The following is a 13,362-nucleotide window of genomic DNA, read 5'->3' as shown; positions in this document are numbered from 1 at the left end:
TGGCATACGCTTTCACAACCCAGAGCCCATTTCTTCAAATGCATTAAGTCGCCCTGGGCTGCTGCTGGGAGGAAGGGCGGGATATAAATCAAATAATAAAGTGGATGCCATAATACATGTTTTGTAATTAAGATGCCAAACTGCAGTACAAGATAGATACCTAGAGGACAGGAAGACCTAGAGGAGAGGAAGGTGTAAATGTGTTATGTGAAACTACCTATTACTTACCCATAACTGTTTTCCCCTTTAGTATTTTATCTCATTCACCTTCCCTGCATATAGGCAATAGTGCTAATATGTTGAGGGCAAGGTGCTGAGCAGGGCATTGAAGCCCTCCCCCTGCCAGCATTTTAATTTCACCAGACACTAGCCATAGCCATAGCCTTTCAACCAGCATCATGGCAGCCTAAAGGGTTAAGAAACTGGCTCTTACAGACAAAATAAGGCAGAGGGAGGAAAAGAGTGCTTCAGAATGCTACAGGAACGGCTACATTTCAACTGACCAGTCAGTATACATGTTTGTGTAAGGCTGTCTTGTGCAAGACAACACATTTCTTTTCCTGATCTTATAGGCTAGAACTACCCAATCTCTTTCCAAATGCCAATTTTTCTGTGAGTCAGATGCTCATCAACAATTTTATACATATTTATATGTTGTCAGCTAAATATAAAGACTACATTTTTGGAATACAGTTTTTTTGCAGTTTCAAAATTGACATCTCTTTCTATTACCCAGATTGCTGAAAAGGAAAAGAAATTAAATTCTCTGCACAGCCATGTTAATAACTTGTTCTGCGACTTCAACAATTACAAATCTCAAGTCAATACGGCATCTATCCTGGAGAAAGAAAAATGGAAAGAGTTCTCCAGCATATTAACAGCAAACCATACATCCATGAGCTAACTTTGGAAAGCAATTATGTATAACTGCTGGCCTACTTTAACTCACATTGAGAAGTTGCATTTTGTGCCACATCATACAATTCTCCTAGGCCAAATTCTTACAAAGGCAGTATTTAGAGACGAATAAAACTATACCTTAATCCTAGTCTAAGAAAGAAAGTAGTCATTAGTATATTCTCAGTTTATCAGAGAATGGTGTCAGGATTTTTTTTTAAAAAAAAAGCCCTTTGAGTTATTCAGTGGCCAACATTCACCAAATGAAAAAGAAGCACCATGTATTCATTAATCCAAAGTGAACCAACAGGGCTTGTGTGTATCCTTGGAGGCAGCAAGAACATTTAACACCTAGTAAAATTAGTAACCCCCTCCATCCTCCAGATTATGATTCCACACTGAATAGCCTCAAGCAAAGAAATAGCTATTGACAAATTAATGACACTTTGCTCTAGAGGGAAGAAGCCAAAAGTACCTTTACAGCCTACTCCTTGGAAAACATGTAAAACAGGGCAAGGGAGATGGCAACTGTTGGGGCATACTAATTCGTCAGCAAATTTTCAAATGGCTCCTGCCAACTCTGTCAGTCTTCCAGGGTTCTCAACAGAATTAATCTAAATGAAAATGGAAGAACTTTGATTCTGCATATAATTTTCTAGAGAAGCTGGTGAGCTTTAACCAGATCTTTGGTTATGTGGCATGTGCAAACATGTAACAGCACTGAGGGAAGGGAAGCAGGGACAGCACCCCTTAGCCATGCTAGTTTTAGAACAGTGGTTCCCAACCTTTATGAATGCGGGACCCCCTTTGTAAACTTAAAATATTTTGTGACCCCTCCATGCTAATTGTAATTATAGTCTCTATTAATTGAAAAAAATACATAATGAAGTGTTGAGTAATGTCATTTTTTATTCATCTCAACAACAAATATGGTGATATTTATTATCTGCCCTTCACTAGAAAGTCCCAGGGCAGATTACAGAATATAAACAACTTCTAACAAATTTTGAAGGATAGTCAACTTACTAGGTAACTAGGGGCTTCAAGTGCCAACCCCATACGCATACGTACACACATACACTCCCAAAACATGCACACACAAACACCCCAGAGCTCCCAAAACACACACATCCACACCCAACACCCACACCCAGGGACTCCCACACCCATATGCGTGTATGTGCATGGACACACACACAGGGGGACTCCAGAACAGATCCCTCCCCAAATGTCCTTATCTTCAAAAAGAAGGAACCAGAGAACTACAGACCAGTCAGCCTAACATCAATCCCTGGAAAAACTCTGGAGCAGATTATAAAGCAGTCAATCTGTAAGCTCCTTGAAAACAATGCAGTGATTACAAGGAGCCAACATGGGTTTATGAAAAACAAATCCTGCCAAACTAATCTTATCTCATTTTTTGACCGGGTAACCTCCCTTGTAGACTGTGGGAATGCTGTGGACACAATATATTTCAACTTCAGCAAAGCTTTTGACAAAGTGCCCCATGATATTCTGATTAGCAAGATAGCTAAATGTGGGCTGGATGGAACAACTATCAGGTGGATCCACAGTTGGCTCCAGAATCGTACTCAAAAAGTGCTTATCAATGGTTCCTTCTCAAACTGGGCGGAAGTAACGAGTGGGATACTACAGGGCTCGGTCCTGGGCCCAGTGCTCTTCAACATTTTTATTAACGACTTGGATGAGGAGGTACAAAACATGCTTATCAAATTTGCAGATGATACAAAATTGGGCACAGCTAATACCGTGGAAGACAGAAACAAAATTCAAAGGGACCTTGATAGGTTGGAGCATTGGGCTGAAATCAACAGAATGAAATTCAACAGGGATAAATGCAAAGTTCTACATTTAGGAAAAAGAAACCAAATGCAGAGTTATAAGATGGGGGATACTTGGCTCAGCAATACGACATGTGAGAAGGTTCTTGGAACTGTTGTTGATTACAAGCTGAATATGAGCCAACAGTGTGATGTGGCTGCAAAAAAGGCAAATGCTATGTTAGGCTACATTAACAGAAGTATAGTTTCCAAATCACGTGAAGTATTGGTTCCCCTCTAGTCAGCACTGGTTAAGCCTCATCTTGAATACTGCGTCCAGTTCTGGTCTCCGCACTTCAAGAAGGATGCAGACAGACTGGAACAGGTTCAGAGGAGGGCAACAAGGATGATCAGCACACTGGAAACCAAGCCCTATGAGGAGAGACTGAAAGAACTGGGCATGTTTAGCCTGGAGAAGAGAAGACTGAGGGGAGATATGATAGCACTCTTCAAGTACATGAAAGGTTGTCACATAGAGGAGGGCGGGGATCTCGATCGTCCCAGAGTGCAGGACACAGAATAATGGGCTCAAGTTGCAGGAAGCCAGATTTCGACTGGACATCAGGAAAAACCTAACTATTAGAGCTATACAATAATGGAATCAATTACTTAAAGGTAGTGGTCTCTCCGACACTGGAGGCATTCAAGAGGCAGCTGGACAGCCATCTGTTGGGAATGCTTTGATTTGGATTCCTTCATTGAGCAGGGGGTTGGACTTGATGGCCTTATAGGCCCCTTCCAACTCTACTATTCTGATTCTATGAATCTGCTTAGATAATTACTTCTGAAACCAACAATGTGAAGAAGAGTGAAACCAGGCCATATTCACACCATGCATTTATTCTGCTATTATTCCACTTTAACTACTAATGGCTTCCCCCAAAGAAGCCTGGGAAGTGTAGTTTATGAAGGGTGCTGAGAGTTTTTAGGAGGCTCCTGTTTTCCTCAGAGAGGAAACAGTTTGTTCTTACCGTAAACGGTGTTTCTTTATGAATGACAAGAGGTCTCCAAGTGGGTAGTGTAGCTCCCCCTGCAGCTCAGAGACAGGAAACGCCTCAGCAAACACTTTGCTCCTCTCCTTCTGCTGAGGCTCAGTTCCTTTCTTGCAAAGCTCTAGACATCAGCCTCAAGCACCTGTCAGAAGGGAAAACATATAACCACAACACAACCTGATAACAGAGAGCAAAGAATGCTAAACACAAGGTCAAGTGACCTAGAGCAAATGAATAGAAAGCAGTCGTGGCACTTAATGACTCAGTCCCATCCACCATACGACTTACTGCATGGGTGGGCCTTGGAGACCTCTTGTCATCCATGAAGAAACACCGTTTACAATAAGAACAAACTGTTCCTTCTCTCATGGATGACAGAGGTCTCCAAGCGGGACGTATTACAGCTGCAGACCTAGGGCAGGCCTAAGGAGATAAGACCTGTTGTAAAACCCTATGTCCAAATGAGGCCGAGGCCAGAATGTCAATTCTATAGTGCTTTGTGAACGTACTAGGCGCTGCAAATATCTGATATGGGTGCATTCGTGGAATAAGCCACCAATGTGGCTGCAGATCTAGTGGAGTGCGCCATAATGCGTAATTGGGACAGCACATGAAGCGCCTCATAGGCCAATGACATGCATGCATTAATCCATCTAGCTATGGTTGCACTGGACACTTTTTTCCCCATAGTAGCTGGATGGAATAATACAAATAAGGAATCAGATTGCCTAAACGGTTTGGTTCTATTGCCGTACACTTTTAGTGCTCGTCTAACATCTAAGGAGTGCCATGCCTTCTCCCTCGGGTAAGAAGGGTTAGGGCAGAAAGAAGGTAAGACTATTTCTTGATTCCTGTGAAAGGCAGTATTGACCTTAGGAATAAAGTCAGGTCTTGTACGCAGCACTACTCTGTCCTTGTGAAGGTGCAAAGCTGCTTTTGAACCGATAAGGCCTGCAGTTCGGACACCCGATGTGCCTTTGTGATGGCCACCAAGAAAGCCGTCTTGAATGAGAGCATTTTCAAAGAAATGGATCCCAGTGGCTTTTTGAAGAGCAGAAAGAACATAGTGCAGACTCCACATAGGAAAACAGTGAAGAACCGGTGGACTGATTAGAGTGGCGCATTGAAGGAAACGTTTAACTAGAGGATGTGAAGCCAAGGAGACGGAACCTGGTACCGATAGTATTGATGACAACGCTGACATCTGCCTTTTCAACGTGGCAGGGTACAGACCCATCCGCAGGCCTTCTTGTAGGAAAAGCAGCGCATCTGGTAGCGCAGCTGCTTCTGGACCCATTTCTCATTTGGCACACCACTGTGAAAAAACCTTCCATGTGCTCTGGTAACTACGAAGTGTGCAAGGCCTTCTAGCGGCAGAAATGGTGTCCACCACTGCCACGGCCACTCCTGATCTTATCAATCGTGTGCGTTCAATTTCCATGTGGCCAGACGGAGCCACTGGGGGTCTGGGTGAAACAGAGGTCCCTGGTGGAGCAGGTCCCGGCGTATTGGAAGATGGAACAGCTGAGACTCGGTCAACTGCATAATATCCGAGAACCAGGGACGTCTTGGCCAATACGGGCCTACCAGCACCACCTTGGCCTTTTCCAATCTTATTTTCTTTAAGACCCTGGATAGTAGCGGAGTCAGGGGAAACGCATACAGCTACCCCTTTGGCCAGGGGGCTGCCAGGGCATGCACTTGTTCGGCTTTCTGATTCAGAAAACGAGAGTAGAAACGGCTTAACTGATGGTTTGTCTCTGATGCGATGAGATCTACCTTGCACCTGCCAAATCCTGCCTGTAGCATGCAAAACACATCCTTGTTGAGAGCCCATTCTCCTGGGAACATCTGCTGCTGACGTAACCAATCTGCTGTTACATTAGGTTGCCTTGAACGTATTCTGCTGTGAGGGACGTTACATAGTGTTCTGCCCAGGACAGCATCACCATCGCCTCCACATGCAGCTTCAATGAATGTGTGCCACCCTTCTTATTCAAATAAGCCCGGACCGTCATGCTGTCGGTCCATATCAGCACATCCGGGTATTGCAGCAGGCTGGAGAAATAGCAGGGCCAGGTGGGCGGCCCCTAGTTCCAGCCAGTTGATGCTCTCGTGTTTCCCCATATGTCCATGTCCCCTGAACGTGATAACCCTGACAATGTGCCCTCCGTCCTTTGAGGCTCGCATCTGTCATGATGATCGATTGGGGTGTGTGTCTTGTAATGGAGCGCCCCTCTGCAAATGGAGCGGCTCGCCCACCATCGCAACTATTCCTTTATGTGGCCTGTCAGAACACGTCAGTGTTTGCAGAGTGCTATGTCCTGCTGGAATCGGAGGAGCCACTGCAGTGGTTGAGAAAGTAGATGTGCCCAAGGTACAATGCCTATAGCTGAAGCCATCACGAGTAGTAGTTTGGCGAGGACCATGACGTCTGCCAACCGACTGTGGGACATTGTGGCAGCCAGGTTCACAATCTTTTGAATCCTTTTGCCATCAGGTAAATGGATTGTTTGATTGTATCTAGCGTTGTCCCCAGATGTTGAATCCTCTCTGATGGGTTGATGTTTTGGGTGTTCACTAAAAACCCGTGGTCTTTTAGGTGAGCCAACACGAGCTGGACGTCTTCCCAAGCTTGAGGAACCAACTTGTAATGTATAAGGAGATCGTCCAGATAAGGATAAACATGTAGTCCTTGCAGCCTGAGGCTGGCCACTACCGTCACCAAGATCTTGGTAAACACCCTGGGGGCTGACAATAGTCTGAAAGGCAGTGCCTTGAACTGATAGTGGAGGCCATTGAAATGAAATCGAAGGAGCCAGCGATGTGCAGGGAATATCAGCACATGTAGATAGGCCTCCCTGAGATATATGGAAGCCAGAAAGTCGTGAGGTTGAAGGGCCTCCCTGATTGACGAGAGTCTCCATTCTGAATCTGTGTAGGGTCACAAATTGATTTAGAAATTTTAGATTGAGTACTGCGTGCCAGGATCCATCCTTCTTCCCCACTAAGAATACTGAATAGAGCCCTGAGAAACACTCTTCTGAAGGTATTTCTTCTATCGCTGATATGTCTAGCAAGTGGTGAATCTTATTTGACACGGCCTGGAACTTCACATTGGAACTGGGTACCGGAGGACTTCCGGGAAGGGTGACTTCGCTTGTGCCTGCTTTTGAGACGGGCTCCCGCCTCAAAAGAAGCTTATTCAGATATAAATCAGTCAGAACATTTTTTTTTTGACTGATGAAATTTCTCCCGGGCAGGGAGAAACGTAGAGATCAACCTCAAAAGCCTGCTTTTGTTGGGAGGACTGGATTTCATTAATTTATGAGAAAAGGTCCAGCCAGCAATGCCGGACGGACTTCCGAACAAGCTCTGATTAATGCGATACGTTTATCTTTTCTTCAAAGAGAAAACGGACTAACAGGCAAGCACCCTTCTTTCTATTATTTTTTTTACTTGGTTTAAATTGTTGCAGCAAAAAGAGATTTGTCAAATGAATCAGCTTTAAAGAACTTCTGGGTGAGCTATAACTCTTCTCTGTTATTCACGAAATTAACAGCTTATCTCTGTTTCTATTGCAAAAAGCTGTCCTGGAAGTGCATTCTAAAGATATAAACAGAAGAGGGATTTCTATTCCGAGGAACATTATATTGTCTGGGACTATTCTCTTTTTGGTCTATTTTATTTTGACGAATCTGCTTCTTCACGACGCCACTAACTGTTTTGATGCTGGGAACTAAATTTGTTTTGTGTTCTTGAACATAGAGAGATAAGGCAGGCTGCTCTGTTTATACTGTGATGTCATCAAGCCTGGAATATGAACCCAATTGTTGCTGAAATAAGAAGTGGTTCTTCTTTATTTTTGTTTTGTTTTCGTGGTTTTAAAAATGGCAATCAAGAAAGTGGCTGAGAATCTGGAAGTAATTATGTTTCAGAAAATAATGGATGAGATTGAGATAACGAAACAAACCCTGCGACAGGGCAGTAAGGAGCTGAAAATTGAACTGAGCAAAATGACGCAGGAGCTTAAAGAAATAGGGGATCCTGGGAGAGAGGAGAATGAGATCAGAGATGAGAAAAGAAAAAATAAAGGGAAGATACAAGCCCTGGAGATTGGAACAAATGTGGAATTGGAAAAAGATCTGGAGTTTATGGATATTAGAAATAAAATCTACTGTTTGGAATTTAACGTTATCTCTGAAGAAATTAATGAAGATATTAGAGATAAAGTTATCAATGGCTTGGATAATCTTCTGGACTGGAATGACGTGATGGAGCTTGATATAGAGAAAATCTATGGAATTAACTGCAGCCATGTGACAATGGAAAAACTCTCAAGAAATGAGCCAGTGCATTTTGTAAAAAAGAAGAACACAGATATGACTTTACAACAATATTTCAGCAACTTATTCAGAATTGATGGCAAGAAAATATTTGGGATAGAGGAAATTCCCATCAGACTCTTATTATATGACTATGGCTATGACAGCAAGATTATTATGGAATACTGATAATGGAAGATTGGACACTGAAATTACTGGGCTTAACAGGACTATTGAAGATGGAAGATGGAATTAATATGGATAATGGAATAATGGCTATTGAAATTATTGGACCTAACAGATTTTGATGAGATGGATTAATCGATATGTTTATTTGGACTATGGTTATGACAATAAGATTATTATTATTATTAACGAGATGGATTAATTGACATGTTTATTTGGAGAAAAATTGATAGATATATTTCTTAAAGAATTGAAACCTCTCTTTGACTTTTTGTGGAAAGAATAAAGTAATGTTTATGAGATTTGATGATTAATTAAGATCACTACTGGAGGAAAGTGATTTTATAATATAATTTAAGAGACAGGATTGTTATATATTGTAGACCTACAACTGATTTGATCTGCGACAAATGGGAAGTCAACATTTTATTTTTTTGTTTAATCATTTTTGTTTTGTTTTGTTTTTTGTCTTTGAATGTTTTATGATTTTGTTTTGTATGTTTTATGAAAATTTGAATAAAAATTATTGTAAAAAAAAAAAAAAAGGAACTGGGTACCGGAGAAGAAAGGAACCTGGCAGGGAGATACTGCAATAGTTCTATCTTGTAACCATCTTGAACCACTCACAGAACCCATTTGTCCTGAGTGGTATCTCTCCATCGGTGGAAAAACTGGGTTAACCTTCCTCCCACCAGTGGCAGCTGAGCTGAGTCAGAATTGTTCCTAATTCTGATGCCCTGGATGCTCTTGATTGGGAAAGTTACGGGAGAACGAGGATTGCAGTGATTTTTGTGAGAACCTTGATCTATTCCATGAAGGACAGGAATTTCTGAAATCATGTCCTCCCCCACTAGATCTGAAAGCACAAAAATTATGTAGAGACTGGAAGGAACCAGGAGCGCATCTATATAAGAGCCTGTCATCCCTGCACTGTGATGGCATGGTCTTTTTCTTGTCCTTAGACTCTACTAAGATGTCCTTCAATGCCGCATCCCCAAACAGCTTCTAACCAGAAAAGGACTGAAGCCAAATTTGCCCAAGAGGCATCAACATTCCAGTGTGAAAGCCATAGGTGCCTACGAGCAACTACCACTGCCACCATGGCCCTACATGAGAACTGGGTGGAATCCATAGTAGCATCAGCAATGAACATTAAGGATCTAGAAACCTTCAGCAGAGTTTTCCTCAGCCTAACTGCATCTTAGTTTGCATTGTCTAATAGATCCTCCACCCACAACACGGTCGCTCTGGCAAAAACAGATGCAGACACAGACCCTCTGATCGCCAGCACATTAGCATCATGCAATATTTTAAGGGCTAAGTCAGACCTACATTCATTGGGTCCTTCAGTTGCACATCCCTGTCCTGGGGAAGTAAAGCCTGTGAAATCAGAGCAGAAATAGGGCCATCTACTGCTGGAGTGTGAAGTTGCTCCATAACCTCTGCTTCCAAAAGGTAAACCTTTTTGGCATAATTAATACCCTTTTTGCATTGAAGCGGGGTGTCCCATTCAGATTTCATTAATGCTTTAACTGAGACTGATAAAGGAATACACCTACTCACCCTCATAGTACAGTAGGGCCCCGCTTTACAGCGCTTCGCTTTACAGCAATTCACTAATGCGGCAGCTTTCAATTAGGGAAAGTCCCACATTAAGGTGCTTGTTCCGCTTTTACGGCGTTTTTTTCCATCACACACCATTTTGACGCCATTTGGAACTGCCCTCCTACAAATCTCTTTGCTAAGGAGGAACTTGGTTGCCTGTCACCCTGGCCAGGAGAATGAGGACATTTTGAAGCTTCCCCTCTGACTAGTTCAGCAGCCAAATCGCCTATCATGGCATTCTTGAGTTGCTGAATCACCTCAGGGGTAAAAAGTGCACACAGTGGGTTTTGCAGTTGTGGTTGTTGCAAGAGCAAATTGGGGGGTGCAGAAAGATCACATGTACTGCCCTATCAGGGATTGATGTCATCATGTCCTCCTTAGACAATAGGGATTCCACATTTTGAACAATGCTTGAAGTCAAGCATGGAGGATCTGGGGATTGAGCCCGACTGCCCGCTTCCAACAGTCCTATAGCGGGGGCTACTGCACCCCTTTGGGATAAAGACCTGGAGGTTTGTGTGTGCTGATTAATGGTAGGGTCTACCACTCCCCTTTCAGCGCTATGCTGCACGATGGCGGGGGCTACCGCTCCCCTATCGTCAGCTGTAGCGTTTAAATTCACCTCAGGGTGGAAGGAAACTTCCCTATGCCTGCCTGCGGCAGGGATATTTACTGCCTTAATTAAAGACAAATCCACGGAGGCTACCACTTCCCTATGCCTGGCCATGGCAGTGGCCTCAACTGCCTGAGGTAGGGATCAATCCAGAGGCTACCACCCCCGATCTCCAGAACTAGCAGGTGGGAAATGAACTGAAGCATCTAAAATGGTGGGTGCTGTGGATGGTAATGCGTCCCAAATGGCAGGCGTTACTGAAGAGCCGTTTGCCGAAGCTCGCCTCAGCCCAGTAACACTCACTCACTCCAATACAGACATCGCCACCGCGGCCTCACCGCAACCAGTTGGTAGACTGTCCCATGTTTGGAAGGGACCCCTTGAGTGGTCGCATCAGAAACTGAAGAGGTTTGGTGATGAGACTTTAGAGAACGTTTTGAGGAGCGGGCACGGGTTGTGGCTACCGTCGAGCCATGGCCTGACCTTTTAAAGTACTTCTTCTTTACAGACCTATCCAATTTTTTTTAAAAAAAACCAGGAAATGAATGGAAACGAAGAGAAGAGGCACAGAACAACTAAAATGACAAAGGGAAAAACTAAGACCAAATGACAAAAAACAGTACGGTAAAGATTCTGTACTGTACTGTTTTTTGTTACTTTGGTCTTAGTTCTTACCTCTGTCATTTAATCGTTAGTTATTCTGTGCCTCTCCCTTTATTTCCATTCATTACCTGTTAAAAAAAAATTCTGTCAGCTGTCTTTCTCATCTTTCTTCCTGCGAGACATGGAGAAAATCAAAGGTCATGCAACAAGAAAGAATATCCTAAAAGCCTGTGCAGCACTCAGCAGTCAGTTCCTGCCCACTCCAGCTTCCTGCCAATTTTCAGCAAGGGCTGCTTATTGGTGACAATGACCCACTTGAAGGGATGTCTTCGGGGCTTAGCTTCACAGCCCATAGAAGCCTATGCACAATTACCAAGGCCTCAGCACCCAGCCATAGGCAGCCTTGAAAAGGAAGGCATTTTAAGAGCCTTGGGCAGCACTCGGCGATAGCCACAGTCAGCATCCAGCCATGGGCAGCCTTCAAAGAAAAGGTAACAGCCCTGGGCAGCACTCGGCACTAGCCACAGTCAGCATCCAGTCGTGAGCAGCCTTCAAAGAAAATATATTTTAAGAGCTTTGGGCAGCACTCGGTGGTAGCACCCAGCTGCTACAGATTCACACCATTATGCAGCAGGCACCAAAACTGGACGCTGATGATCCCGCTGAAGGGACTTCATCAAAGGGCTCTGCACTATCCCCAGTAGGTAAGCCCATGGAGGTGTCACTAAGATATCTGGGGTTCAGGGAAGCACTGGTGCCCGTCATTGCAGGAAGAAGTGGAGCAGCAGCACCTGTCTGTTCAGGGCAGCCTACCATTTCTGAGGCAGCGCCCACCTTTTCTGAGCACCTGCCATTTTGGAGCACAGTGGAGCTGCTACACCTGACGTATTTCATTTTCCAGACCTCCTGTATTTAATGCCAAGTGTGTATGGGGAGCAAGAACCCCATCCTCTGTTGAGGAGGTGGTAGTAATGGGGTATGGCCAATCAAGCCATGCTTCAGTTGTAGAACAGCAGCCTGTTCACAGATCAGGCCAGTTGCAACCAGTACCAGGTCTGGGGACCACAGAGGGACTCCAGAACAGGTCCCTCCCCAAATGAATCTGCTCAGATTATTACTTCTGAAACCCACAATGTGAAGAAGAGTGAAACCAGGCCATATTCATACCATGCATTTATTCCGCTATTATTCCACTTTAAATACTAACTTCCCCCAAAGAAGCCTGGGAAGTGTAGTTTGTGAAGGGTGCTGAGAGTTGTTAGGAGGCTCCTGTTCTCCTCAGAGAGCTACAGTTCCCTGAATGGTTTAATATTCCAACCCTCTTCCCAGGAAATTCTGGGAATTGTAGATCTGTGAGGGGAACAAGGGTCTCATAACAACTCTCAGCACCCTTAACTACACTTCCCAGCATACTTTGGGGGAAGCCATGACTGTTTCAAGAGGAATAATAGCGGAATAAATGTACAGTGAATGCAGCCCAAAAGTGTCCAGGTGACCAAATGATTAACTGTTGACAAGTTCTTAAAATCAGGTTCATACATCCATGGTATTACTGAGTTAATGAGAAGGCTGGTGCTGTTTTGCAGCTGTCAGAGATTGGAAGTCTGGTTGAAGCGATGTACATTTCAACTTAAAATCTGGTTCCACATCTAACTTGGTTCAATATTTTGATTTCAATGCAACAAGTGCATTGGCTTCCTCTCCCCCCCCAACAAGGCAAGAAAAGGGATTCCTCTTACTTTTCAAGACGCTACCATGGCAGGAGGGAAGAAGAAAACATCCCTTCTGACTTTTTCAGCCCAGTGGTGCTCCCCCTTCATCAGAGAGGACAAAAGCCTCAGTAAAAGCCGCTCCTGCCTCCATTCCCTTGTCCGTTTACTGCAGGTTTTCAATCTGAGCTGGCTTCCTCCTGTACGCCATGTTTGGCAGGAAGGTGTGCAGTGCAGGCACTCTAGAATGGGAGCGATCCAGATTGCATGTGTAGCGGCTGCCTGGCAGAAAATTACCAGATATAGAATGCATGATGAGTAGCTTTAAACTGTGACGCCACTATGCATGCAAGCTGAATCACTCCTATTCAAGAGAGCTTGCAGTGCACATTTTCGTGTTCAGCCCAAACCGCCACGCACGCACACACAGAGCCTCATCTGGTACCCACCCAGGAAAGATAGGGTACCTGAAAGCCTATTTGTGGGCATGAGATTTTCCAGAGGTGTTGACTGGGTGGGGGGGGAGATATCTGATTTTGCTTATATAATTCTGTGAGGCACCATATACATTTGAGAGCATGACACTACCAC

At 44.1% G+C, this 13,362-nt stretch overlaps 1 protein-coding gene across 4 annotated transcripts in view; it reads left to right on the top strand.

Moving 5' to 3' along the window:
• Positions 1-1,067, top strand: part of LOC133372894 (trichohyalin-like) — a 34,011-nt gene extending 32,944 nt beyond the window's left edge. For all 4 annotated transcript variants that reach the window (XM_061602045.1, XM_061602035.1, XM_061602065.1 and 1 more), the window contains one exon: positions 737-1,067. In XM_061602045.1, the coding sequence (XP_061458029.1) occupies positions 737-904 (168 nt within the window). In that variant the 3' untranslated portion in view covers positions 905-1,067. The remainder of the gene's footprint in view (positions 1-736) is intronic.
• The last annotated feature ends 12,295 nt before the right edge of the window (positions 1,068-13,362 follow it).

This window comes from Rhineura floridana, chromosome 1 (assembly GCF_030035675.1).
Source record: "Rhineura floridana isolate rRhiFlo1 chromosome 1, rRhiFlo1.hap2, whole genome shotgun sequence".
NCBI lineage: Eukaryota > Metazoa > Chordata > Lepidosauria > Squamata > Rhineuridae > Rhineura > Rhineura floridana.
Note: the sequence above shows the minus strand (reverse complement) of the source record. Positions and strands in the feature narration are given on the sequence as shown.